Below are 25,123 nucleotides of genomic sequence, written 5' to 3' on the forward strand. Positions count from 1 at the left end.
TATTTCGTAGCCCTTCATATTTGTTGTTTCTACTATAGGCTCATATTCTTCATATAGAGCTTTAGTAGATCTTTTACCCTTTTCTGGGCATTCATTGGCATAGTGCCCTTCAGCTTTGCATAACCAGCATCTACAAGCTTTCTTGTTTGGCTGTTTATTCTGATGGTTAGTTTGATAATTCTTCTTTTTCTTGAAGAATTTCTTTTTAGGATCTTCGTCCTGTTGTTTTTTGAAATTGGAACTTTTCTTGAATTTCCAATCTCTTTTCTTATTACTCTTTTTGAATTTTTTTAAAGTAATATTTTTCTTTTTTCTTTCTGTGGAACTTGGATTCATGACATCCCCAGTTGGTTGGCATATCCAGTATTCCATAACAGAAATTTTCAACTCCTTTGAGTTGTTTCTTGGCCATCTTTGCTCTAAGATTGGCTTTGCACTGCTCTTTCAGTAATTGCCTGATTCTATCGGCAATTCCTCCAACTGAAAATCTTTCAATTGGTTTTTCAGCTATGCTTTCTCTCACAGCTGTTCTCCATGGTTCAGGGAGTTTTCTGTGCAACAGGTTGATTGGATCAGTATTTTCTAGTTCGCCGATTGTACAGTAATATTCTTGAAATTCATTCAAGTATTCTTCAAAATATCTCATATCACAAATTTTGAGAGCATAGATATTTGATTTGGCCGTTTCTTTAGCCTTTTCACTCAGATTTGAGAGGTCTCCACAGAACTGATCGTACAGAGGTACTGCAAAATCATACAGAGATTTTGAATTTTTTTATCTCTTCTAGCCAGTCTTTTCCTCTGGCAGTCTCTTTAAAAGAGAAGTAATACTTTTTTGCTACTCCAGTGAGAGTAGTTTCGTAGTACACCTAAAGATATGGTGCTTCAAATTTTCCAAGGGTTAGAGCATAAGCCATCATCAGGGTATCAACCCATTGGTCAAGAGTTTTTCTCTTGTCTAGAGCTTTGTCTAGATTTAGCCAGATACCATGAGTGGAAATTGGTATTCTGGGTATATTGTCCTCTGGGACAAATCTTTGAGAATTTCTTTCTCCATTTTTTCCCGTAAGGGCTTTCTGTATAGCCGTATAGGGAGTTTTATTTTTCCCTTTTCTCTTATGATGAAAGTTTTGGAGCTTTCTCCTTCTTCCATTTCAATATCCTAATAAGGAAGGAGTTTTCTTTCCTTTCCTGGTTTGAACTTTTTCATTTCTTCGATTAGTTTTTCTAATCGTTCAGGATTTTCGCAAGATTCTGCTTCATCATAGAGGTCATAGAGCTTTTGTGCTCTAAGCATATTTACTGGTCTGTTTAGATCAGCTTCTAATTCTTCTTCAGTGATAGACTCTGATGGTTCTTCAGAGTTTTTAGTACCGCTAACACTAGCTTCTCTAGTGCTGTAGCTTCTTCTCATAAGATTTTTGTTTATTCTGATATTTTCAGGACAGACGTCACTTTTTCTGTGATCGTCGAATTTTAGACTGATATCTCCAGTCTTTCTGCTTTCATATATTGCCGCTTTGGCATTTTCTGCTGGGTTTTTTTTTACCAGATAATTTCCATTTAATGGGAAAAGTTACTTCATTCCAAGTACGTTGTGAATCTATTGAGAATGGTTCTTCTGGCTAGTGAGAAATCCAGTGGTAAGTTATTTCATATATTGCCGCTTTGGCATTTTCTGCTGGTTTTTTTTTACCAGATAATTTCCATTTAATGGGAAAAGTTACTTCATTCCAAGTAACGTTGTGAATCTATTGAGAATGGTTCTTCTGGCTGGTGAGAAATCCAGTAGTAAGACCTGGGATATTTGATATCCTTGTCTTTAATTCTACTGTAGTACTCATCAGTTTATAGTATATTCTATATACTATAGTCAGTTCTTGCATATATTTTTTCATTGATATGTCATCTATATATCTTGACTCTCAGTCTTAGACAGTGAACTGCATCTTTCAAGCTGGTTGAGAAATTTGGGAAGCAGTTGAAATAAGCCACTTGATTGCATAAAGATGCTTCAAGTGTTCCCAACAGACTAACTTGAAAATCTGTTAGTTCATTGTCTTGTAAGACACATAGAACTGAACAGTTTATGCTTTCTCGGGCAAGAAGTTTTATGCCTACTTGGACTGCTCCAATATGCATAAATTGATAATTTTTTGTTCTTGCTCAACTTCTTCAGGAGTGATCATCAGTAGATCTGTCTCTCCTGTTGTTGAGGGGGTTGTAAATTCCAATAATTTGAAATGATGGCTATCCATTAGTTCAAACTTTCCCCTTTTGTAGATTTGTTTAAAATCTAACTTTGGAATTGCGGAGTTTTTTACCTCCTGTTTAATTTCATTGTATTCAAATTCTTCGGCATTTAGGAGTTGTACTCCTTTCTTTCTCCCGAAGATGCTCATCATTTTGACATCTCTTTTTTCTTTCGGGTTTTCATACCGAATACTAGTATGACTAGTAGAAGGTTCTAGAAAAATCATGTTTGGAATAAGATTCTTTTCTGGTTTTTCTAATGGTTTAAATCCATTAGTTTTCTTTGTTTTTACTGGAGGCACTTTCTTGTCCTTCAGTATATTTTTCATAGAATCCAGCGTTTTTTGCTGTTCAGTGATTTTTCTACTAACACTTGTTAGTTTTTCTTCTTCCGTTTTTGGAAGTTCTTTGATATAATCTATTTTTTGCTCCAATTTTTCTAATTGGGCGATTATATCTGGTACTTTATCTAGACGATCTTGATATCTAGATATTTCTTGTAACAGGTTCTGATGTTTCTCATCAGAGGATGTAAGTAGAGAATTCAACTTCTCTATTATTAATTCAGACATTGTCCCCATGGGGGATTCCCCTTTTGAGCTATTTTACAAGCTCTGATACCAGTGATTTGCGGATCTATAACTAATGCTCAAATAATCAAGAGGTTTTTGTTCCTCTTTAAGAGTATATAGGATATTTTCAATATCTTGCTCAACTTTATAGATTCTTGTTTGAATCCTAAAGATAATATCCCAGTAATCGAGGTTTCTCTATTAATACTTTCTCTAAAGTTTTTCAACTTTCTCAACTTATCTTTTTCTTTTTTCAATTCTTTGCTAGTAATATTACAGATAGCAATTAACTCAAGTCTGTCAACGATCATAATTATGAATAGTAGAATTTAACTGCTTACCTTTGAATATAAAGGAAGAAAAAATAAAAATAAATAAAGAATGAACTTTTGATCTGCAATTATAATCTAGACAAATAATTTCAAGATGGGCCCACCACGCTTTATCAAAAAATAATAAATATTTAAGATAAAAGAAAAGGATGATGGAGAGGCTTATTAGTGGGATGAATAATGAGTGGTTTTGAAAAATAGGGAGAAAAAGTGGAAAGTTTTGTGTGAGTAGGAATAAAAATAAGTTGGTGGGGTGTACATGGGAAGTATATTGGTGGATTTTGGGTGTATGAGAATTTCCCAAAAAAAAAAACGACAAGTGCTTAGCAATACTGACCTGGATAATTTTTCTAGGGATCATTAATTATGGATTAAGAAATTGATTAATTAAGCACGTGATCGTTAATTACATTCTTCTAACCAAACAGAACAGAACCTACAGTAATTCTGGTAGCTGATGGAGTCAGCAAGTTGGAAGGAAACTAACATTGTTATATAAAATTCGCTCTTGTTAGTTGTCACAAAGCAACAAATTAAAGAAAACATCATCATCATGTGATATTGTGATGTGAAGTTGTAACTGATGATCATCAGCGAATGACAGTACTCCAACTCTTATATATCTTTGAAGTATCACTAACAATCCTTCAAATTCCTCCCCTCAAGTTCTCATTCGATTAGATCGATAATACATCCATTGCCAGCTGCTCAATCTTCGTCTTATTTTTGATCGAATATTCGCTAATATATCGATTGTTCGTTGATCGATTTCTAGTGCGCATATATCTGCATGATGAAAGCTTGATGATATATATGCATGGCAGCTGATAGATGGAGTCATGTATATATGTCGATCTAGCTTCGGCGCCCTTCAGGTACGCCATTAACCACTTACCACTTATATATTTTGATTGATGCACTGCAGGAATACCGGTCATTTAACCAAAACGAGTTTTTTTTTTTTTTTTTGGTTGATGATAAAATAAAATAACAACGAAAAAGAAAAACCACGACAGACACCCGGCCTCCTCCCAGCTGATCCAACTGGAATGCTGGGTACACCGAAAGGGGTACGGGGTAAGGAGAAAAACCAGATTCTGGGATGATTAAGGTTATATGCTAACGAAGCTAGATGATCAGCTACAAAATTAGCTTCTCGATATATATGTCTAAAAATAATATCTTGAAATTTCTCCGTTAAATCTTTAATATCTTGGATTAATATATTTAGAGTCCAAGGAATCATAGCCCTTCCATTTATGCAGTTTATGAGTAACTTAAAGTCACCTTCCACTATAATTTGATTGAATCCTTGAAGATAAGTTGTATGAAGGTCTTCTCTTAATGCAGTAGCTTCCGCAGTTAATGTACCTGTAGAACCCAACACCCTGCATGTATTGCAACTAAAGAATTACCATCCGTATTACGGGTAATGAAACCAAAACGCGTTTTCAATTTACCTATGAATGACAAGCTGAAATTTTTGAATAGCACTTCTATATCCAACTGAAAATTGAAACCCAGCTGACCAAACCAAGTCCCATGCATGTTAAGGTGGTCCTCCTCCTTGGTCCTTGGTCTTGCTACTAATACATGCATGCATGGTCCGGTCTGCTAATTAGAGCATATGCATAAATATGCCGATGGAGTCACAGATCGATCACAGTTTCTCAATGTATAGTCACGTGCACTGTTGTAACTATTTAAGCATATATAGATGGAGATCGATGAGGTGGTTCAAATTTCACGGGTGGTTTTATGTATATATGTCCCAACTCTTAACTGGCCGGGCATGTTTTGGTGCATGCACCGATAAATCAACTTCGAGTCCCCCTAAAATTCAGTGCTCGGAAGCCAGTACTGCTGGTTAACTTATACATGTATACCTGCCTCACTGCCTACATCAGTTTCAGTGATTCAGAGGAATCAGACATTCAGACCAATCAAGTTAGCTAGTTACTGAAAAACTTGCCGGCCTAGTTATACAAGTTTTCCTTCACCCATGCATATGTTGGGAAAAATAGATTTTGCATAAAGTTCTTATCAAGTCCTGGTGACTCTGTAGTCTCTATCTTGTCACATAGTTTTGACTTAATACATTGATCATGGTATCAAGGGGGTTCAGATCCGTAAGTTGTATACAAGCGCTTATAAAGGGTTGAATTTCTTGACCATTATTGTTTAATTTTGAGTTGTTTGTTTATGATTTATTTAGTTAATGGCAATTATAATATTATATGGTGAAAAAGCTGGCACAAGAGAAAGAGCATTAGTTAGTGCTTTGATTTTCATTTTTCATTTGATGATTTGAGGGTTAAGTAAGGGTCTATAATCATGATGGCTTTTAACTCCCTCACACAACTACTTTCGCTTTTTTGTGTCTTTTTATGCACTGCGATTTTTTTTTTCTCCAATCCATAGGTCCATGGTTCATGTCACATATCTTGATTCATATAGCCTATGGTGGATTTGGTGATTATGGACGTGTTGTTTGGATATCTATAATATATATGTTTGTTGCTTTGACAATAATCAAGAATATTTAACTTATTTGTGTTTGGAATATTCATTACTAGGTCAACCCATACTGTTATGGGGTGATTTATTATCATATACCATAAGTCCGACATTTTTAAAATTAAGAGGGTGTAAAGTTACATGAATTTTATAAAGTTATAATTAAATGCATGCAGTAACTAACAATTTATTTTGTAAAAATTTTTTGGTCGATAAGTAATATTGACAATTTCCCTTAATTGTGGGAACAAAATTAATATGGAATACCATCCCATCAAGGTATACTTTCTGAGTTTCTGCTATATTCCTTCCTTTACATCAAAAGGGCAATCTGACCCTATAAAGCCAAGACTGGTTTGCTTTTGTGTGATCTATTAGCCCTTTCAGGCTGATATGGAAAAGCTATGTACGGTGGAAAGCACAAAAAGCATACCAATATCAAATGCTCTCCTTCAACAAACCCATAAAACTTAACTATATACTATTTCAAAGCAAAGCACTTTACCTTAAGTAAAAAATAAAGATAAAAGAACGTTGTTTTCAGAAGAATGACATGGATAAGCACCAATCCCATCATAATTAAACCAGAGGAATTTAATTTGTCCATCATTGAGATTTAATTGAGAGTTTTAGACTACCATAATGGGACATTATTGTGAGTTTGTGACCTTGCAACCAACCAACCATTTTTAGAGGGGAGCAGTTTGTGCTTAGAAGACAAACTTGGAATGAATATTCAAAACGTTTCCATTTATGATTGGTCTTTACGCATTAAGAAATATCACCATTTGCTATAATTTTGAAGACCTTTGTACTCAAATTTAGAAAGTGTTTCATTCCTGCAGTAATTGGTCGTCAATTTTCAATCAGTATCAGCATTCATAAGTACCCAAAATGTGCTCTTGTCGCATGTGTCACGGACATTTAGTTTTCTCTGTGGTACAGACAACCTGAGCATCATTGGCACATCACCATTTATAAGTAGAGCACCTAATACAAATGGCCCTTGTTTTCACCACTTAAATGCAGGAAAAATACTTAAAATAGGCCAAAAGTTGTGTAACAAGGACTGGTTTATTTGATTATATAAAAAGAAAAGGCTCACAAGTCCACAGAGAAACACAATCACATCGGTATATTCTAGTTGTTCTCCTCAGAATCTCAAAAGGGTAGGAATGTTTTGGTATAGTCCCTATTTGGGTTTTTGCTAGCTTCACAAATTTGCTTGAGAATTTGAGATTGAGAGGGAGCCAAAAAATTTGAGTGGTTCTTTTGCTTCATTTGATATGTGGGTTTAGTCTGTTGTGGCTTTTTGAGGGCCATTGATGAAAAAGATGAAAGCTTTATGTCAACTGCAGACCCCATAAATACGTAGCTTGACGGCTTCGACAGAATTTGACAGAAGCTCTCCTAATTAAATCTTTGTTGCAGGTTCATTGAAAAAGACACCATCTTCAAGCCATGAGCACAAGGCAAGGAGTTTCAACAAAGATTCAGAGCAAGAATTCCACTAACATGTCTCAGCTCAGAGCTTCCTCTAAAGCAAAGGAGTCTCAAACTCCAACTCAAAGACCCTCCAGAGCAAAATCAGTGACTCCAGTTGTGAGTAATAGCAGTGATTCCAGGAGTATTAGGAGGGCTGTTCTGCAAAACAAGCCTAAATCTGGAGAACTGGTGTTGGGATCTCAGAAAAGTAAGGAACTTGAGGAGTTTAGAGTTGTGGGTAGTAGTAGAAAGCCCCAAGTTGTGGAGCAATTTGCTAAGCCCAGAAGGCAGAGGCCTGTTGTGGAGGCCAATTGTAAGAGAAATGAGGATGACCCACATCAGAAAGTGAAGGACTTGCAGGAAAAAATTGAAGTGAGTGAGAGTTTGATCATGAATTTGGAGGCTGAGGTTTTGGGATTGAAGGCAGAGTTGGGTAAGGAACAGGGGATGAACCTGGAGCTGCAGTCACAGAATAAAAAGCTTAGTGAGAATCTTGCTGCTGCTGAAGCAAAGATTGCAGCTTTAACCACTCCTCAACAGGTAAAGAATTGAGCTTTGATGGGTCTTTAATTGTTTTGCATGAAAAAGGCACCACCTTTGTTCTTCATGTTCTTGGTTTTTTTTTTTTGGTTCATGTTCTTAGTATTTGATTGTGACTGAAAATTCAATTGGGTTGTTCTAAAATGCAGTTTTATTATTATATCAATTTTAATTTTAATGAGTTTGGTGTGTTTGTTCTTCATGTTCTTATTTTTTTTATTGTGGCATAAAATTCAATTTGGTTGCTCTGGTCTCTTTAATTATGCTTCATTTTCTTTTGGCTGTATGTAGAGGGAGTCAAATGGCTACCAGAGTCCTAAATTCAAAGACCTTCAGAAACTCATTGCCAACAAATTAGAAAGCTCAGTAGTAAAGAAAGAGCCAGTGAATGAATCAAGTCCTATTAAAGTAGCATCACCTCCACCGCCACCACCACCGGTAATTCCTAGAGTTGCAGCCACCTTTTCACCGCCTCCACCACCTCCACCACCATCACTCCGGCCACCACCACCACCTCCACCTCAGCTCTCGGCGAGGGTGTCAATCACTCAGAAGGCTTCAGAGCTTGTACAGTTTTATCACTCCTTGAGGAAGCAAGAGGTGAAGAGGGACTCTCCAGAATCTAGAAACCATCATAAACCAGGGGCTATTAGTGCACATAATAGCATAGTTGGCGAAATTCAAAATCGATCAGCACATCTGATAGCTGTAAGAGTTTAAGATTTTGATATCTAATTTGCTTAATTTATTTTTGCTGATTGGTTTGAATAATTATCAAATGCATTTATATATATATATATATATATATATATATATTATTACTTTTTTTTTTTCAGATAAAAGCAGATGTTGAATCAAAAGGAGAGTTCATCAATGGCCTTATCCAGAGGGTTCTGGCTGCTGCCTATACAGATATTGAGGATGTTCTAAAATTTGTGCACTGGCTCGATGGAGAACTTGCATCGTTGGTAATTTCTAATGCTTGTACTACTATATTCGATTGTACCAAATCAATCAAGAGTCATATATTCTTTACCATTCCATATGTAGAAGGCAAGATTTTCTAGAGCTAATGTCAACTATAGGATATACTATTGAGAGAATTGCTAGCCAAACATAGAAGTATAACAAACTGGTATTGTATATAGCGGTAATCTTTTTGCCTTTCTCAGATGGTAGATTGGTAGTCTCTCACCCTAAGTCAGCTTATCTTGCAGTCAGCCATTTATGTGGTAATCATCTGTTAGTCACCTAGAGTTTGGAAACCCTCAAAACTATGTACATGCTTATCTTGCAGTCAGCCATTTATGAGGTAATCATCTGTTAGTCACCTAGAGTTTGAAAACCTTCGAAACTATGTACATGGTCCAACTACTTTATTGATTGGGCAGATTATTGTCCAAAGATTCACATACATGAGATGGTTGGATAACCTTTAGTTCTCATGTTTTCTACAGGCTGATGAACGTGCTGTATTAAAGCACTTTAAGTGGCCAGAGAGGAAAGCTGATGCCATGCGAGAAGCTGCAATAGAATATCGTGACCTTAAACAGTTGGAAAGTGAAATTTCTTCGTATAAGGATGACACCACCATTCAATGTGCAGCTGCCTTGAAGAAGATGGCTGGCTTATTAGACAAGTAAGAACTATTTAATGTATCTTCTGTAGTTGTGAAGTTTGAAGCTAGACCACTTCGAGGCTGAGAATGTTAACTTTTCTCTCTTTCTCTCTCTCATGTCATTGTTAAGGTCGGAGCAAAGCATTCAAAGGTTAGTCAAGTTGAGAAATTCAGTTATGCGTTCTTATCAGGAATGCAAAATTCCAACTGACTGGATGCTTGATTCAGGGATTGTGAGTAAGGTATGATCCTTTTGTGCATTATATGATTGGAGTGGAAAATGATATTTCACAATGACACAGACCTTTCATAGTAGCTCTACTTTTATGGGTAGATTAGCATATCTCTGCATTTCTTAGTGACTTAACTCTGTTTTATCTCGTCACCTTTCAGCTGATGCCGGAAAGATTTTAAACCCTTGTGCACATTTTTATTTTGTACATCACTGAATATGCTTATATTACATTGTGATCGAATTGAATTGAAGTTATTACCAAAATGTGCAGATAAAGCTGGCTTCCATGAATTTGGCTAAAATTTACATGAAGAGAGTTACATTGGAGCTTGAATCCATTCGATATTCAGATAGAGAATCAAGTCAAGAATCTCTTCTGGTTCAAGGCGTGAATTTTGCATACAGGGCACACCAGGTAATCCTTGAGCCACTAGTATTTCTGCTATAGTATGGTTCAGACTGACACGCTGAACACCTAACAACGAGCAGTGAATATGGACTGTCGTCCTGTTTCAACTTGACGAATAAAATCAGTGTCCTAATGTCAATGCTTCTTTATCCCTCCTAAAATGAATCTCGCTATCCCTTTTTTAATGAGAAGCTAAACTATGCCTCTGTATGACCAGGGAAAGCAGAACTTACTGTGTTTTCTGTGCAAAGATCTCAATTATGACATCATATAAAGGAATTTAGAGACGGTGTTTTCTCACCTGTGGCATTTTTTTGGGTGGCTTAGACAAAATGGCATGGTGCTCACACAATAATTAAAATTTTTTTTATGGGAGTAACAAAAAGTTGCTACCTCTGAATATTATCGATTCTTGGGGTTCCTATTTACCTTTTCCTGTTCACAACAAGCAAGAGCTGCTCATATGATAAGCCCAACTTGTTAAGGCTAAAAAATATCATTTAACAGGCGACAACTCTTAGAAGTGGACTTTGAAATGAGTCACTATGTGATCTTGATCTTGACTTACTTAATTACATGTTCTTAATATCCCTTTTGGTTTTTCCTGGTGTATATTGAGTGCAGTTTGCTGGAGGTCTCGACTCTGAAACATTATGCGCTTTCGAAGAGATAAGACAACGAGTACCAAGACATTTAGGAGGTTCGCAAGAGCTATTGGCAGGCATAGCATCATCCTAACAAAAGCTACAATCAGAGACTTCTTGCTGCCAGTTATAGGCACCTAAAGAAAATTAACTGCATCCATCTAATATTCCTATACTTTCAGTGCATTTCTCACGTTTGCAAAAGCCTCAGCTCCCAACTGGATGCAAAGCTCGCAGAATCTCATATAGTTTTGCGAACAAATTAAGTGGCTCCTTCACCATGCCACCAATCAAAGCTTCTGCTGTCAACTAACAGCTGCTGTCAACTAATTATACTCAAGAGTAAACCGATGTTCGCACTGTATTTAATTTTCTTCTGTAATAAGACTGTACACTGATTGTGCTAGCTCAACTAGTTCAACGGCGCATTGAATAAAATCCCGGCTCAACTACCTTGGTTCATACGTAGCTTTCATGTAAATGGACTTTAATTAACTTCAGCCGCACGTTACAAAAGCTTGAACCATTCTTGGCAAGAATGTCGATCTGTTGGTGTTGGCTGCTGCCCAACTTTCTTTCAGCATTGACACTGCTGCTGCTTCTGCTGAGCTGCACGAGATTGAAACCTGTCCTCCGCTGTCATTGTAGCTGGCCCGAGTTTATAGCCTGATCTAGGCCACAGAAAGATTTCATTGCTCAGAATTCTCAGTCCATCATGTACTAGTTGAAGGGTTAACTATTCTAATTAGCTATGGCCGAGTGTTTATCTTTATATCATATTAATGACATTATGACGGTGTGTTCGATGGGTAACTAATTGGCATTACAATGTGAATGGTTTAGGTCTTTCTTTTCTTGCATAATAGAATCAAACAAACTCTGTAAAGGACACAGTGGAGGAACGCATGCAACAGCTTCAGTCTAGAAAGCAGCAAATGAGTGTGGAATTTGTCCCTGTTGAGAAAGATCGATCGGCCAGAATTGTGGACCTCAAAATGATTTTCAGATGAATTATCCATATATATAGGACATAAGTTGGAAACAACTAGTCACACTATGGGGCTCTTTTTTTCTGTGGTATGCAACTTTAGATCCCCCAGTTTTGTAAATCTTGCGCTCAGCAATACAAATTTTCTTTATTAAACGGATTCGTGACAGAATTTGATTTGTAAGGGGTCGGACGGTGTGTTTTAATATGTTTGGGTATTTTATTGATAAAAAAAAATTAAAAAAACAAAAAAAAACTCTGTAAGTCTATATTACTAAGTTTTTTTTTTTTTTTCAGCTTAAATTACCTAACAAAGCTAAAAAGTTAAAAATTTAATATCTAAATATCATAACGATATGTAGCATGAGAAATTCTATGAGCGCATCATTGGAACATAGATGAACTGAAGCCTGAAGGCAGCCGTGCTTCTCCGTTGCTTACATAAAGCAGCCGTGTAACGTGTCTAGTATGGTTATCCAATCAAAACTTAGAAATTAATTAAGTAGGATACACCTTCTAAAATTTTGAAACTATTCTTTATTTATCAAGAGAAATACCTAAAACATGATTTAGTAGGTGTCCTTAGAGGAGCAGTAAGAGGAACTGTGTCTGACTGTCGACGAGAGTTTGCATTCTACCGCTTGCAACAGTCTGCAAAGATCATCCAAGTACTGAAAATCGATACTCAAAACTCGTCAAGAAGGCTTAACTCGTTAGGTGGTTCTGCGCCAAGTGCGATCGATTGTCTTTGTTGCTACGGTCCGAAGAAGCCTTACCCTCATGCATGTGTACTGATTGATCAGCCCTACAGTCACATGGCCAGGTATACCTCATGTAAGAATCTCTCTTTATTCACAATGTCATTTTACAAGAAACAGGAAGATATACTCTTCAGATGTAGTTTGAAAAATTATTATGTCTACTTGGCGGCATACGTGACAGCACTTGGCCTAGATCTACACCGTCGGATCCAACCGACGGTGATCCTTTACCCAATTCGCGTGCTAACTGAAAACGGTCACAAGCCTCCAACTTCTCACCACGAGCAGGCGCCACGTCATCAACCACCAATCAAACACTCCCACGTTGACAGTCCTCCCTTCTCTTCCCCTGTAATACTAGAAAGCTACCCACACAAAACCACCGGTCGTTCAAATTCGCGAGGTCAATCTCTTTCTTCTTCTACGCTGCAAAACTTTTGATAAGGCTTTCAAGTTTCAGCTTCGAAGTTCATATCTATGGAGGTTTCTGGATTAGTTTCCCGCCAAGTTCCGTGCTTTTCCGGCGCCGGAATCGATACCCGGTCTGCAAATTCATCGTTTTCCGGCGACGTCCACTTTCCGGGTCGTAATGAATTTGGAGTGAGTCTGAGGACCCGAAGGGCTATGAGTTCTGGGTTTTGCGATAAGGGGCATGTGGAGTATTATTATTCGGGTCCCAGATGCGGTGGTAATAAGAAGGAGAAGGAGATCAAGAAGAAATTGAAGTTGCTTAAAGGATTGTCGGAGCTGTCTGCGTCTTCTCAGATTAGTACTGGGTTGGATTCCGAGGAGGGTTTGGCTGCTCAAGTTCAGGGGAAGCTGATTTCGGTATGATTCTGCTTCATTTCTGTTCTTCTTCTTGTTTGATGAGATGAATTGGGTTGTGTAATTTCACTTGCTTGATTTGTTCATGGCAAAAACTCAGCTATTTTGTTTGAAATTTTGCATATTGTATTGTAGTGATAGTTTTTGGATTCGTTGTAGTGATAGTTTTGGATTGAATCTGAATTTGTTTACTTGGACTCATCACGTGCATGTTAAAGCCTAAGCCTTTTGTATGTATCTCTAAGAATTAGGATTGTAAAATGGAGGATGTGTTCGATGGGCTTTGGTTTTTCGGAATTGGATTTTGGTTGCGATGATATGTTGTACTTCATGAGCTAAATGTGTAATTTGATCGGTGTGCAGGAAGGTGCAGAAGCATTGCTACAGAAATTGGAACAGGTAAGAGCTGCGGAGAAGGAGTTGAAGAAAAAGAAGAAAGAAGAGAAGGCGAGGCTTAAAGCAGAGCGGATGAATACCATGAAGGACTGTGAATCGTCATCTTCATCTTCATCGTCTTCATCTGAGTCGAGTGAGAGTGAATGTGGGGAGGTGGTTGACATGAACAGCCTGAGAGGTGAGGTCCCTGCGCAACTGATACTAGAGGGTTTGCAGCCATCGACCCAAGGAGGGGTGGCATTATTGACCCAGCCGAGTTCGGTAACCACACTTCAAGAAGATGAATCCTGCACTGGAACTAGTACTAGTTGTGGCAGCAGTGATAGTATTGGTCCTAACAATGCGGCTAGTAGCTCAGTTATGGAAGCATCTGTTGTGACGAAGATTGAAGTATGCATGGGCAAAAAGTGCAAGACATCAGGAGGTGTAGCCTTGTTGGAAGAATTCGAGAGGTTGATGGGTGTCGAAGGAAGTGTTGTTGGGTGCAAGTGTATGGGAAAATGCAAAAATGGTCCAAATGTCAGGGTTTTGAATTCTCTGGATGAGATTGAATCCGAAGAAGGAACAGAGGACTCTGTAAGGAATCCCACTAATCCTTTGTACATTGGAGTGGGCCTGGAAGATGTGAGCCTCATCGTGGCCAACTTAATGGGGGGAGTCAAGAAGGATTTGGGGCTTGCCCCTGCAACTTAGAGAAGAATTCTATAATTTCCTGCAATGAAATTGAATTGGTTCTTTTCTTATGTATGTCTTATAAAATACAAGTTTGCATAGATCATAAATATTGTTAATCCTGAAAATGTAGATAGATTAGATCAATCTTTCATATACCTAGTCTCATCCATTCCTTACATTCCCAAGTCCTCTAAGAGTCTACGTTTTCATTGTATTTGGGTTGTATATGACAGGCCTCTAAATTATAATGGATTGTGCTTCTTCCCAATATTCTATTTGTATTGCAGATCATGCACCTAAATTTCTTCTTATATATTTTTCGATCTGGATCATGCAGCTAACTTTCAAGTCAAAGGAATAGGGAGAAGAATTTGAAGAAGAAAAACAGACCAAAACTACAGCTAATTTCACGTGAAATGAACACTAGGAAAATGATCAATTGTTTATACTTTATATCATTGCTCTGCATGATCAGTCAACGCGGCTTTGTTTGGTTTGATTTGGTTGCAATCAATGCATATGTTAAGTTTCAACGATCCGCCTTCATTTTTTAGTGAGAATTTTTTCCATCACTTTGCACCACGTTCTTGGAATGAGTTTATAATTGACAATCTTGATCCAAAGTTGAGGATAAGTTCATCAACTCTAGCTCAAGTAGTATCAAAATAATCAAGATTGCAATAAACTCAACGCCCAAAATTCATCTTTAGTTTTTCTTGCAATAATAGTATCCAATCCTTGACTAGCTGCCTAAATTTTGAGGGTGCAAAAGTTCATTACGAGCTTAGAGCCCCTTCTGTGGCAAGAAATGAAAATACTAAATATTTAAACTTCTTCAAAACTATCGAAATTTCCGTAATTTGTGATTACTGATACTTGAGGATATCTAAATATCTTCAAAATTAATTTTTGGGTACCAATATTGACCGAAAGATATCAAAATTTTCACTAATATCTGAAATTTTGAAATACCAAGAAATCCATTGATACTGAAAAGTGAAATCTTGAACCTTTGCTTGAAAAAAAAAAAAATTGTGGGATGGGCAAGCCTGTGGAATTTGGGCCCGACAAGCCCAAAGGTTTCGGACAAATTGGCATCCTATCCAAGCTTTTTAGGTTACTATAGTATAACACAGGTCTTCTACTCTTCTCCTTCTCTCTCTCTAAGCTTCTCTTTCTTTTCGTCCCTCTACGCAGCCACTAGATTCCCCTCGGTGAGATTAATTGATTCATACAAATTTTCCATTATCGGAATCTGCATTTTTTGTTTTTTTTTTTTAAGGTTTCCGATTTCAACCCGGCGTTATTGGAATGTTGAGTCTTGCTTTGCTTTTGTTCTTCTGGGTCTGAATTTTAACTGCTAAGAATTGTTGAATGAGCCCTAATTGTGGTGTGTATGATATGCTCCAATTTTAGGTTAGAACAATCAGGACATGGCTGACACCGGTGACAAGAAGCCTAATGCCAATGCCAAGGTGAAAGTCAAGCACGGAGGTGGTGGTGAGTTTGCCTTGCTTTTCCGTTTCTCGGTTTTCGGGTTTTTACTTTGATTTCGTTTTGCTGTGAGCTTAGCTTGGAATTTGTGAACTTAGCTCGGAATTTGTTACTGATTATTAGGTGGGAAGAAGAAGGAGGTGAAGAAAGAAACCGGCCTCGGTTTGACCAAGAAGAAGGATGAGAATTTCGGGGATTGGTATTCGGAGGTATGATGTTTCTTTGAACTAGGTTGTGTTCGGCAATTTATTTGAACAAGTGTAGGTGAGATTTTTGGGTGTTGTTTTGTTCCGTGCAGGTTGTTGTTTTCGGTGAGATGATTGAATACTATGACATATCTGGTTGTTATATTTTGAGGCCATGGACAATGGCAATATGGGAGACCATGCAAGTAAGTATACTTTTGATCTTTAGTGATGCAGTTTCATCTGTTAATTGCGTTCTTCTTTCGCTTGTAGAGCTAGTAAAAAACTATCTGGTGTCTGCATTGTGATATGCGTTTGTCTAGTGTTGAGGGGGTCGCCGGATGACTCTTTTTCCCTAGTTTTATTTCTAGCTGTCTTACCAAGTGCTACTTTTTAGTGGCATCCTTATGTAACCACCTGATTTTGGACTACCACACATTGCACTTGTATAATTTAGTATTGGTGCCGAACTTGTGATATGTTCATCCCCAGTTTTGAAGTTATGAATTTTATCCAGTAGCTTCTAATTGAGTATTTTAATAGCTTTTGCTTGCTGATTTATCTATTCATTTGACAAATTGCCATCGTAATGTAATTCCAGCACAACTGCTTACCTCACAGTTCTGTTGATGTGTAGGCATTTTTTGATGCAGAAATAAAGAAAATGAAGATTAAAAATTGCTACTTTCCTTTGTTCGTCTCCCCTGCTGTTCTGGAAAAAGAGAAGGATCATATAGAGGGTTTTGCTCCAGAGGTGAGACATAATGCTCTTTTGATGTGATAGAACAATATAACTATCTAAGCAACAAGGTTTGAGTGATGCTTTGGAATCTACTCTCCATCATATTCTCTTTCCTCTTCTCTTGTTTGTTATAATAGACTTTGACAGCGATACTGAGACCTTAATTTAATTTCACATATGTACATGCATACACACATATTCATGCTAAATTGCTAATACACACACGCAATTGGTTGTTGGTTAATTTTTGCATTTTACTTTTATTTACCTCTCCCTGATCTAGTTTATAGAGTTGTTTTCCTGCCCTATATTTACCAGTCTCCACTAGGCACTAGCTTACTGTTATGTATGTTATTTCTTTCATAATATTTCATGACTTTATTTTTATAATAGGTTGCTTGGGTCACAAAGTCTGGAAAATCTGAATTGGAAGTGCCTATTGCTATCCGTCCAACGAGTGAGACTGTTATGTATCCTTATTACTCGAAGTGGATTAGGGGACACCGTGACTTACCATTGAAGTTAAATCAGTGGTGCAATGTAGTTCGATGGGAGTTTAGCAATCCCACTCCATTTATCAGGTAGTTCCTGGTCTTTATGCATTTTTTATGCTTATGCATCTGTCTGCACCTACTTGTTTATTCCATTGACAATGAAAATGTCAAATGACCTTTTATGACTCCTGTTTAATTACTTCTTGATGTTTGATTGCATCTCTAGTGAGGGCTTAGGTCACAAACCCATCTTCTTACACCGTAGTTTTTGACAAGTATGCTAAATTTGGTCTACATCAAAACTGTTTTCTCCATGTGATTTCAGGAGTCGGGAGTTTCTTTGGCAAGAAGGCCATACAGCTTTTGCAACAAAGGAAGAGGCAGATAAAGAGGTAAGGAGATGAATGTTTCCAACCCCCATTTGTATAAGCACGTTCCTAACTGTTCTTTAAATTTATAAGAGTCCAATTTTCAGCTCTGTTTGCCCATTTTACTGTAACTTGTATAAAGCTAGCAGTTTACTTATATCTGGAGCACTTTTTTTAGTAGTCTGGTCTATAAGTTTTGCCTGTATCATTCTCTCGACTGCAGATTCTAGGAATATTCTGCTACTAAAACCAATAAACAATCTCTGTTTTATACACGAACAATTTTACTTAATTAATTGGATTTTGTTATGTCATCCTAAGGTTACATTTGTACAGGAAATGATTACATGCGAGCATATAGTCATTCACCTATTAACTGTTTATTATTTGTGGGTCTTTATACAGAAATCTTATTATGTTTTTCTTGATTTCCTTGTATAAAATAAATCTGTGAAGGTTGGTTTCTGATTATCGTCCTGGTTATAGGTCCTTGATATATTGGAACTGTACAGAAGGATATATGAGGAATACTTGGCAATTCCAGTTGTGAAGGGAAAGAAGAGTGAGAATGAGAAATTTGCTGGTGGTCTTTACACCACAAGTGTGGAGGTACTTAATATACCCTTTATTTGTAATGGTTTTTAGTATATTGTTTTTGCTTCTTCATTGGGATTCAAATTACTTCATGTGTGCAGGCTTTTGTTCCAAATACTGGCCGCGGTGTACAAGGCGCCACTTCACATTGTCTGGGTCAAAATTTTGCTAAAATGTTCGACATCACTTTTGAAAATGAAAAGGGAGAAAAAGCAATGATTTGGCAAAACTCTTGGGCTTATAGTACTCGAACGGTAACTTCCTTTGCTTTTATATTCTTGTTTGAAATCTTGTTTCAGATTCCAGTCTAATTTTGCACGTATATTAGTCACTGTTGGCATGGACCAACTGTAATTTTTTGGATCATGGACCAAAATAAAGGTAGGTTTGTCAATATATGTTCAGCATCTTAGGGTGGTTTATCTTTTTGCTGTTTTTGGTAAATCATCTCTTCTTTTCCTGTAAGTTAGGGTTTATCTTTATCCCCAGAGAGAGAATATGTTTTTGCTCAAAAAGTTAACTGTCAGTGTGGTGTTTGGTTATCTGTACACTGTCAATCCACGTACTACCTTGAATGCTTTATAATAACTTGATATGCTTTTCACAAGAAATTCTGTTGGCATTTCTTTATGCACCACTCTTTTATGCAATTGAAGCTAGATTCGCGGAAGTACCTAGTAATAGTTGAGAACAAAGCAAAACCTTATTTTTCAGCTTGTCATGCATCATACTATACTATATCACTATTTCTGTTTCCAATCTATTCTTAATTTTCCTCCTTAAATTCAGATTGGAGTGATGGTAATGGTGCACGGAGATGACAAAGGCTTGGTATTGCCACCAAAGGTAGCATCTATCCAGGCTATTGTGATTCCAGTGCCTTTCAAGGACGCTGATACACAAGCCATATTTGATGCCTGCTTGAAAACTGTGGAGGAGTTGAGTGAAGCTGGATTTCGTGTTGAGGCTGATTTGAGGGACAACTACTCGCCTGGGTGGAAGTATTCACACTGGGAATTAAAGGGTGTTCCCCTAAGAATTGAAATTGGACCAAAGGATATGGAAAAGAAACAAGTGAGCTTCTTCTTTTTTCTTTTCTTTTCTTTTCACACTGCATTTTTCATCAACTGGCACATTTTTGGTGTTCTTTATGATCTGTTTAGTAAGTCTGTGATCAGGCCCAGAGACCTGCCTTGGGACCTGTTTTCTTGGTTTATTTTTTGGGCCTGATCATGTAATTCAAGTTTTTTTTTTCCTGAGCCTCCCACATGCCAGTATGCCATGTGATCTTGCCAAAGAGAATATGATTAGATGGCATCTATATCCTATAGCAATAGCTAGTCCGTTCCCACCTAGTATTGCTTGAAATCAGTGCCGAGGATACTTGGGGACAGACCGTCAGAGATTGAGCCCTTCAGAGCTGAATACATGAAAAACTATTATAAGTCGGGAGAATTGTAATAATTAAGATGCCATTGCTGAATACTGTGGGTTTTTACTTTGTTTTCTATTGATATCACTGTTGATTTACTTTAGGTACGCTGTGTTCGGCGTGACAATTCTGCGAAAGTGGACATTCCTGTGGTTGACTTGGTCAAGGAAGTGAAAGACATGTTTGATAAAATTCAACAAAATCTCTATGATGTTGCAAAACAAAAGCGAGATGCTTCTATCCAGGTTGCCAAAACATGGGATGAATTCTCGGTAGCCTTGAGTGAAAAGAAATTGATCCTGGCTCCTTGGTGCGATGAACAGGTAATCACTGTTGTAAATATTGTGATCAAGCATAGTTGGTATAGCAATGCCTCTGAAAGAATAATATGATCTATTGGAATGGTACAATTTTGTGTTTATACAATATCAATTTCTCACTTTAAATGGTTTGACTAGTAGATGCTCTGAGTATCATCATAGCCTTGACCAATGGGTAATTCACTTTCAGTTTATTAAACGAATTCTAGAGCCTCGACCTTTTAGTTTACTTTCAGCAGTGAGCTGACAACTCTGGTCAGAGTATATGCACTGATGTTTGTCTATTTTGTAATTAATCTCTGTAATTTCACATATCCTATTTGCTTTGCATTTCCACAAACCTTTTAATTCTGCTGTCATCAACTCATCATCGCCTATTTCTGTCTCTTGTTTCTTAGGCGGTAGAAGAGGATGTCAAAGCGCGAACAAAGGGTGAAATTGGAGCAGCAAAGTCGCTATGCTCGCCCTTTGACCAGCCCGAACTCCCTGAAGGTACAGTTTTAGGTTCATATACTAGCATATATATTATCATGATTGTAATTTCTGTTCAGTGATATATTTGAATGTTGCAATTTAGTGCATTGGTGGTATTTACAAATTAATAATTGAAATTTTGTGCAGGCACACTTTGCTTTGCCTCTGGAAAGCCAGCAAAGAAGTGGACCTACTGGGGTAGGAGCTACTAAATACACTTCTCCAATTATGCCGTCTATTGGTTTTCAGACTTTTGAAATATGGATGAATTTTGAAACTCACTTCAGTAGTTAATTTCTGTTGATTGTATACAAATACACAAGCAATATGTTTGACATGTAGACATTAAGATTTTGTTGTCTTGTTTCTGGTGATGGGTTATCTAGGTACCAAGTACTTTTGGTAATGTGATTTTGAGTCTATATTCAGTGTTCTGGTGTTGATTTTAGTCCCGTGCTACCAGTGACGAAATCTTCCTTTGATTGAGCGAGTCTCATCTCTTTACTACTGACAGAGTTGCAACTATTCCTTGTCAAATGAGCACTCGGTTCTTTTTTCCTTACCGGATACCCTGGCATCTTCCAGTAAGGTGGTCGTTTGCATTGACCCTCAGATGGTCAATTCCCCGGTTTATTAGGAAATCAAATGAAAATATTGGAATTTGGCATGTTATAATGTTTTGCTTTGTGGCTGATAGTATTGCATTGTTCATTTTACCGGGATTTTACTTTGGTGCCGAGGAAAATGGTATAATCCCATCTGAACTAGGACTGATACCAAAAGTACTCTATAATGACAAATGGTAAGCGCCAGTGACATATAATATCATTTTTTGCTTAATTTATTGGGGAAATGATCATTTGACAAGGATATAATATCATTGAAGCAGACAATGTAGTGGGACATTTAACCTCACTTATCCAAACACTCTAAGAGATTGCCTACTTAATGAACAGTTTTCATTTTTAAACCCCAATTACCCAACCTTTTCAACATGTGCCTGTTTTATTCAATTTTCCTGACTCTTTTGCCCCTCTATAACTGAAACGCTTTCAAATTGTAACAGAAACGTGATTTATGGAGCGAAGCTCTCCGATTTTAGAGAGAGAGGATTGGATGGATTTGTAGAGAGAGAATCTCCATGGTTTTTGAGAGTGAAGCTCTATCATTTTAGAGAGAGAAAGGAGCTGTGCGATTTCTATACACAGAAGAGAGAAGCTCCCTGGTTCCGATTTGTGAAGCTTTCTGGCGATTCCGGTGTGTGAAGCTCTTGCGATTTGTATTTAGAGCTGGTGGAAGAAGATTTGCAATTTATAGAGAGAAAATCTGCTGCGATTTTCACATGGATGGAGATCGAGATGCTCTTTGTGTTCCTCCACTGCGGTTTGCTTTTGTTTCTTTAGCTCTATCTAATCTGTTTGGCTTTTAGCTCGATTTAATCTGTTTGATTTTAGGAATTTTTTTGTAAGAATTGTTGTCTTATTTTTGAACTGGTTTTTCTGAATCAGAGCTTCGTGTTATGTTTGTTTTGGTTTTGAATTGTTTTTGTAGTTTTGATTTGAACTTCCAGGTGTTTTTGAGTGCATTTTGTTAGTTTTGAATTTCTGTATTAATTTCGTGTTTCTTTTGGTGAATTCATGCTTGGATTTGTGTTTGAGCTGTTTCCGAAGTGTTGTGGTAGTTCTGATTAAATTTTTGAAAGGCAGTAATATTTCTAGTGGGGGTCAGTAATGTGTGTTCAATGATATTGTAGTGTCTATAATTGTTGCTTACTAATGTTTTATTTGAATGCATTGCAATTTATTGCATCTTCCAAATTGTTTTTGCTGTTTTGACTATATTATTGGGGACCAGTAGTGTGTGTATTGGGGGGCAGTAATGTTTTTATGTGTTATTAAGTAGCTGTAATTGTTGTCTAGTTATCCTTTTCATTATTTTAAAAGTAATTTGGTACTGCTTCTATTTCGTTTTGGTAGTTTTGATTAAATTATTGGGGGGGCACTACTCAGCTTATTGGGGGGCAGTAATATGTGTTTTAGGTTTAATAATAGATTCGTTCGACTGTGTTTTCTTCGCAGGTCTATGGCTGATCCTCTGGTTGCTAGGTGCCTTTACTCTGGCAAAGGTTATATGATTCCTTTGAATCAATGCATGAGCTACTCTGAGTTGTATGAAGACATTTTCCGTACATTCCAGTTTTTCCCAAGTGATATTATTGAGCTTCAGTATTCGATTCTAGGTTGTGAAGTTTGTTTTCTTCGTAACGATCGTGATTTCCAGATGCTGTTTTGCTCTGCTAGAATACATATGTTAGAGTGTGTCGATATTTTAGTTTTAAAGATTGGGGGAGGTTGTAGGAGAACTTGTTCGGTGGATAGTGGTTCGGAAGTTATTGATGACGATGATTATTTGGGTGGTGCATTCAGGACTGAAGTTCACAAGACGTATTTGTCTGATGAGTGGAGTTCTTATATTCATCATGTCGGGGATAAGTTTCATGGTGCTGCTGAGCTCCGTGAGAAGCTCAGGAAGTATGCAATTGCAGTTGGTTTCGAGTTTGTATTCCTGAGAAATGATTTGGACCGTATTCATGCAGTCTGTGCAAATGTTGGAAGTTGGAACCGAAGGTTGTGATTGGCATCTTCGTGCTTTTTCATCATCTGCCAATGGTTGCCTTTATATAACAGAGTTGAATAATATTCACACTTGCAAGGGTGTAGTTAGGACTCAAAAGCACTAGCTTTTGGGATCCAAGGTTGTCAAGTTTTGCATTGCTGCTGATGTTAGCTATAATCTTTCATTGAAGCCAAGGGAGATTATGAGCAAGTTCAAATCAACATATGGGTTTGATATTTCCTACAAGGTTGCCTTGAAAGCAAAGCATCGAGCCAAGGAAGCAATTTATGGTTCCGATGTAGACACATTCAGCAAGTTATCTTGGTATAAGGAAGCTGTTTTGCAGAGTAACCCCGGCTCTTCTTTTGTGTTGGAAGTTGAACCATCTACAAATTATTTTCAGAGGCTTTTCGTAGCTTACGGAGGTTGTGTAGAAGGCTTCCAATTCTGTTTGCCTGTGTTGTATGTTGATGGAACGTTTGGTAAAAGCATTTACAAGGGGCAGATTCTGTCTGCAACTGGAAGGAATGGGAATCAAGGTAACTGTATTGTTTATTGCCCCCCCCCCCCCCATAAATTTATTTTTGGCCCCTAGTAATATTGGCTTTTGTTATAGTTTCATCTGTGTGCTTAATATTTCTTGTTTTAGTTTCTTTCATTGTGATAGATATCATTTTTACATTGTTGTGTGACGTTGTGATAGTTTTCTCTCAGGACTATAACAACATTATTGGCCCCCAGTAGACTGATTTTCCTGTGATCTGGTTTATGCAGGTTTCTACCCTCTAGCCATATGTTTTTGTGATTCTGAGACAGATGCAAACTGGACATTCTTTTTCAAGCATTTGAAGAGTCTGCTTGAACCTCAAGGAAGAGTTATCACATTTATTAGTGATCGGGGTGTTGGATTGTTGAGTGTTTTCGATAAGGTATTTGCTGGTAATCCTCATCTGTTTTGTTACAAGCACTTGGTGGCGAACCTTACTGGTAAATATAAGGGTAAAGGTAATTCAAAATTGATAGAAGATGTCAAGTAGAAGTTTTTTAAGGTTGCATATTCCTCTACACAGAAGGAATACCGTTTCAATTTGCGGTTGCTTAGAGCAGTTGGTGGTGCCGATTTTATTGACCCTTTTCTTGCTGAATTGCCTGTGGAAAATTGGTGCCGTGCATTTTATACTAGGCTGCCGATATGGAATTATGGCTAATGGGATTGCTGAATCATTTAACTCTTGGATTGCAATTGAGCGTTTGATGCCAGTCTATTGTATGCTGGACCAGACAAGAATTAAACAAATGGAGATGGCGGGTAAAAGGAGGGAAGAGGCAGAACGTTGGACCACAGAACTAACTCCCAAAATGGAGGAAAGGTTGAAGGTGCAGATGAAGAAATCTCGTCGTTTCAGTGTCCATTATTCAAGCCCTGGAGTTTATGAGGTTCGATCTGACTTTTCATATGTAGTCAACATTTCCGATCATGCATGTTCATGTGTTAAATGGCAGATCAATTGTTTTCCTTGTCCTCACGGCCTTGCTGCATTACAAGCTGATTCTGAAAATGTCTATGATTATATTGATAAGTACTTTCATGTTGATATGTTCAAGAACAGCTACAGTTTTCCTATCCGTCCGATAACCAATGTTGATATGTCTTCTTCGAAATCTGCTTCTAAATGTATATTACCTCCCCTTGCGAAGAGGCCTCCAGGGAGGCCTAGGGTGAAGCGGTTCAAGTCGGTTGGAGAGGTTGAAAAGAAGCTGATTCGTTGTGGTCGTTGTGGCAAAATGGACACTCATAACAAGTTGAGCTGCACTGAACCTCTCGTTCAGCAGTAGTATATGTTTCTGTAAAGAGTTTTTAGGTTTTGAATTTGTCTATTGGGGGGCAGTAATTGGTTTATTGGGGGCCATTAATTGTTTATATTTAGGCTCAAACAATCATTTTTCTTTTCAGATGTCAGATTCTTACTGTTGGGATGATTAAAATTGCATTTACATAGCTGAAGTTCAATTTTCCAACAGGTTTAATGCTTACAGGTGGTTTCTGGGGGGCAATAAACATATTAGTGCCCCCCAATAATGTCATCAATTCAAGGACTCCTTGTATATTCAGGCTCAATTTTCAATTCAAGGACTCCTTGTATATTCAGGCTC

General features: G+C 37.5%; 5 protein-coding genes across 7 annotated transcripts; all 5 read left to right on the forward strand.

The window, feature by feature from the left end:
* Positions 1–3,848: 3,848 nt before the first annotated feature.
* On the forward strand, positions 3,849–11,418 carry LOC112198416 (protein CHUP1, chloroplastic). Of its 3 annotated transcripts, none has more exons than XM_040519135.1 (8): positions 3,849–4,032; positions 7,106–7,699; positions 7,991–8,407; positions 8,536–8,667; positions 9,157–9,338; positions 9,448–9,559; positions 9,824–9,967; positions 10,586–11,418. In XM_040519135.1, exons 2-8 carry the CDS (start codon positions 7,136–7,138, stop codon positions 10,697–10,699), a joined length of 1,665 nt encoding a protein of 554 aa, XP_040375069.1. In that variant the 5' UTR covers positions 3,849–4,032; positions 7,106–7,135; the 3' UTR covers positions 10,700–11,418. The 3 variants fall into 3 exon arrangements, with proteins under 3 accessions (XP_040375069.1, XP_024195309.1, XP_024195308.1); XM_024339541.2 differs by lacking the exon at positions 3,849–4,032 and adding an exon at positions 6,693–6,843; XM_024339540.2 differs by lacking the exon at positions 3,849–4,032 and having other exon boundaries at positions 6,864–7,699.
* Positions 11,419–12,719: 1,301 nt separating this feature from the next.
* LOC112200305 (diacylglycerol O-acyltransferase 3) lies at positions 12,720–14,520 on the forward strand. The gene is made up of 2 exons (XM_024341329.2): positions 12,720–13,182; positions 13,543–14,520. Exons 1-2 carry the CDS (start codon positions 12,832–12,834, stop codon positions 14,266–14,268), a joined length of 1,077 nt encoding a protein of 358 aa, XP_024197097.1. The 5' UTR covers positions 12,720–12,831; the 3' UTR covers positions 14,269–14,520.
* Positions 14,521–15,316: 796 nt separating this feature from the next.
* On the forward strand, positions 15,317–20,781 carry LOC112200290 (proline--tRNA ligase, cytoplasmic). The gene is made up of 13 exons (XM_024341318.2): positions 15,317–15,464; positions 15,667–15,750; positions 15,868–15,953; positions 16,043–16,135; positions 16,567–16,683; positions 17,065–17,252; positions 17,491–17,557; positions 18,020–18,142; positions 18,229–18,381; positions 18,917–19,201; positions 19,664–19,882; positions 20,278–20,371; positions 20,501–20,781. Exons 2-13 carry the CDS (start codon positions 15,684–15,686, stop codon positions 20,563–20,565), a joined length of 1,557 nt encoding a protein of 518 aa, XP_024197086.1. The 5' UTR covers positions 15,317–15,464; positions 15,667–15,683; the 3' UTR covers positions 20,566–20,781.
* Positions 20,782–20,993: 212 nt separating this feature from the next.
* Positions 20,994–25,115, forward strand: LOC121052901. The gene is made up of 2 exons (XM_040518902.1): positions 20,994–23,508; positions 23,744–25,115. The coding sequence occupies exons 1-2, from the start codon at positions 23,172–23,174 to the stop codon at positions 24,004–24,006; spliced, it is 600 nt and encodes a 199-aa protein (XP_040374836.1). The 5' UTR covers positions 20,994–23,171; the 3' UTR covers positions 24,007–25,115.
* LOC112199538 lies at positions 24,170–24,805 on the forward strand. Its single transcript, XM_024340542.1, has one exon. The coding sequence runs from the start codon at positions 24,170–24,172 to the stop codon at positions 24,803–24,805; it is 636 nt and encodes a 211-aa protein (XP_024196310.1).
* Positions 25,116–25,123: the final 8 nt, after the last annotated feature.

The sequence above is a fragment of the Rosa chinensis genome, chromosome 4, assembly GCF_002994745.2.
Source record: "Rosa chinensis cultivar Old Blush chromosome 4, RchiOBHm-V2, whole genome shotgun sequence".
NCBI classification, from domain to species: Eukaryota; Viridiplantae; Streptophyta; class Magnoliopsida; order Rosales; family Rosaceae; genus Rosa; species Rosa chinensis.

Excerpts from the sequence above, each read along its gene's own strand:
- LOC112199538 (XM_024340542.1), top strand. The coding sequence starts at position 24,170 with ATGGCTAATGGGATTGCTGAATCATTTAACTCTTGGATTGCAATTGAG.
- LOC121052901 (XM_040518902.1), top strand. The coding sequence starts at position 23,172 with ATGAGCAAGTTCAAATCAACATATGGGTTTGATATTTCCTACAAGGTT. Across the intron at positions 23,509-23,743 it reads TGGAAGGAATGGGAATCAAG|GTTTCTACCCTCTAGCCATA; the intron begins GTAACTGTATTG and ends TGGTTTATGCAG.
- LOC112200305 (XM_024341329.2), top strand. The coding sequence starts at position 12,832 with ATGGAGGTTTCTGGATTAGTTTCCCGCCAAGTTCCGTGCTTTTCCGGC. Across the intron at positions 13,183-13,542 it reads TTCAGGGGAAGCTGATTTCG|GAAGGTGCAGAAGCATTGCT; the intron begins GTATGATTCTGC and ends ATCGGTGTGCAG.
- LOC112198416 (XM_040519135.1), top strand. The coding sequence starts at position 7,136 with ATGAGCACAAGGCAAGGAGTTTCAACAAAGATTCAGAGCAAGAATTCC. Across the intron at positions 8,408-8,535 it reads GATCAGCACATCTGATAGCT|ATAAAAGCAGATGTTGAATC; the intron begins GTAAGAGTTTAA and ends TTTTTTTTTCAG. Across the intron at positions 8,668-9,156 it reads ATGGAGAACTTGCATCGTTG|GCTGATGAACGTGCTGTATT; the intron begins GTAATTTCTAAT and ends TGTTTTCTACAG.
- LOC112200290 (XM_024341318.2), top strand. The coding sequence starts at position 15,684 with ATGGCTGACACCGGTGACAAGAAGCCTAATGCCAATGCCAAGGTGAAA. Across the intron at positions 16,684-17,064 it reads TAGAGGGTTTTGCTCCAGAG|GTTGCTTGGGTCACAAAGTC; the intron begins GTGAGACATAAT and ends TTTTTATAATAG. Across the intron at positions 19,202-19,663 it reads AGGATATGGAAAAGAAACAA|GTACGCTGTGTTCGGCGTGA; the intron begins GTGAGCTTCTTC and ends GATTTACTTTAG.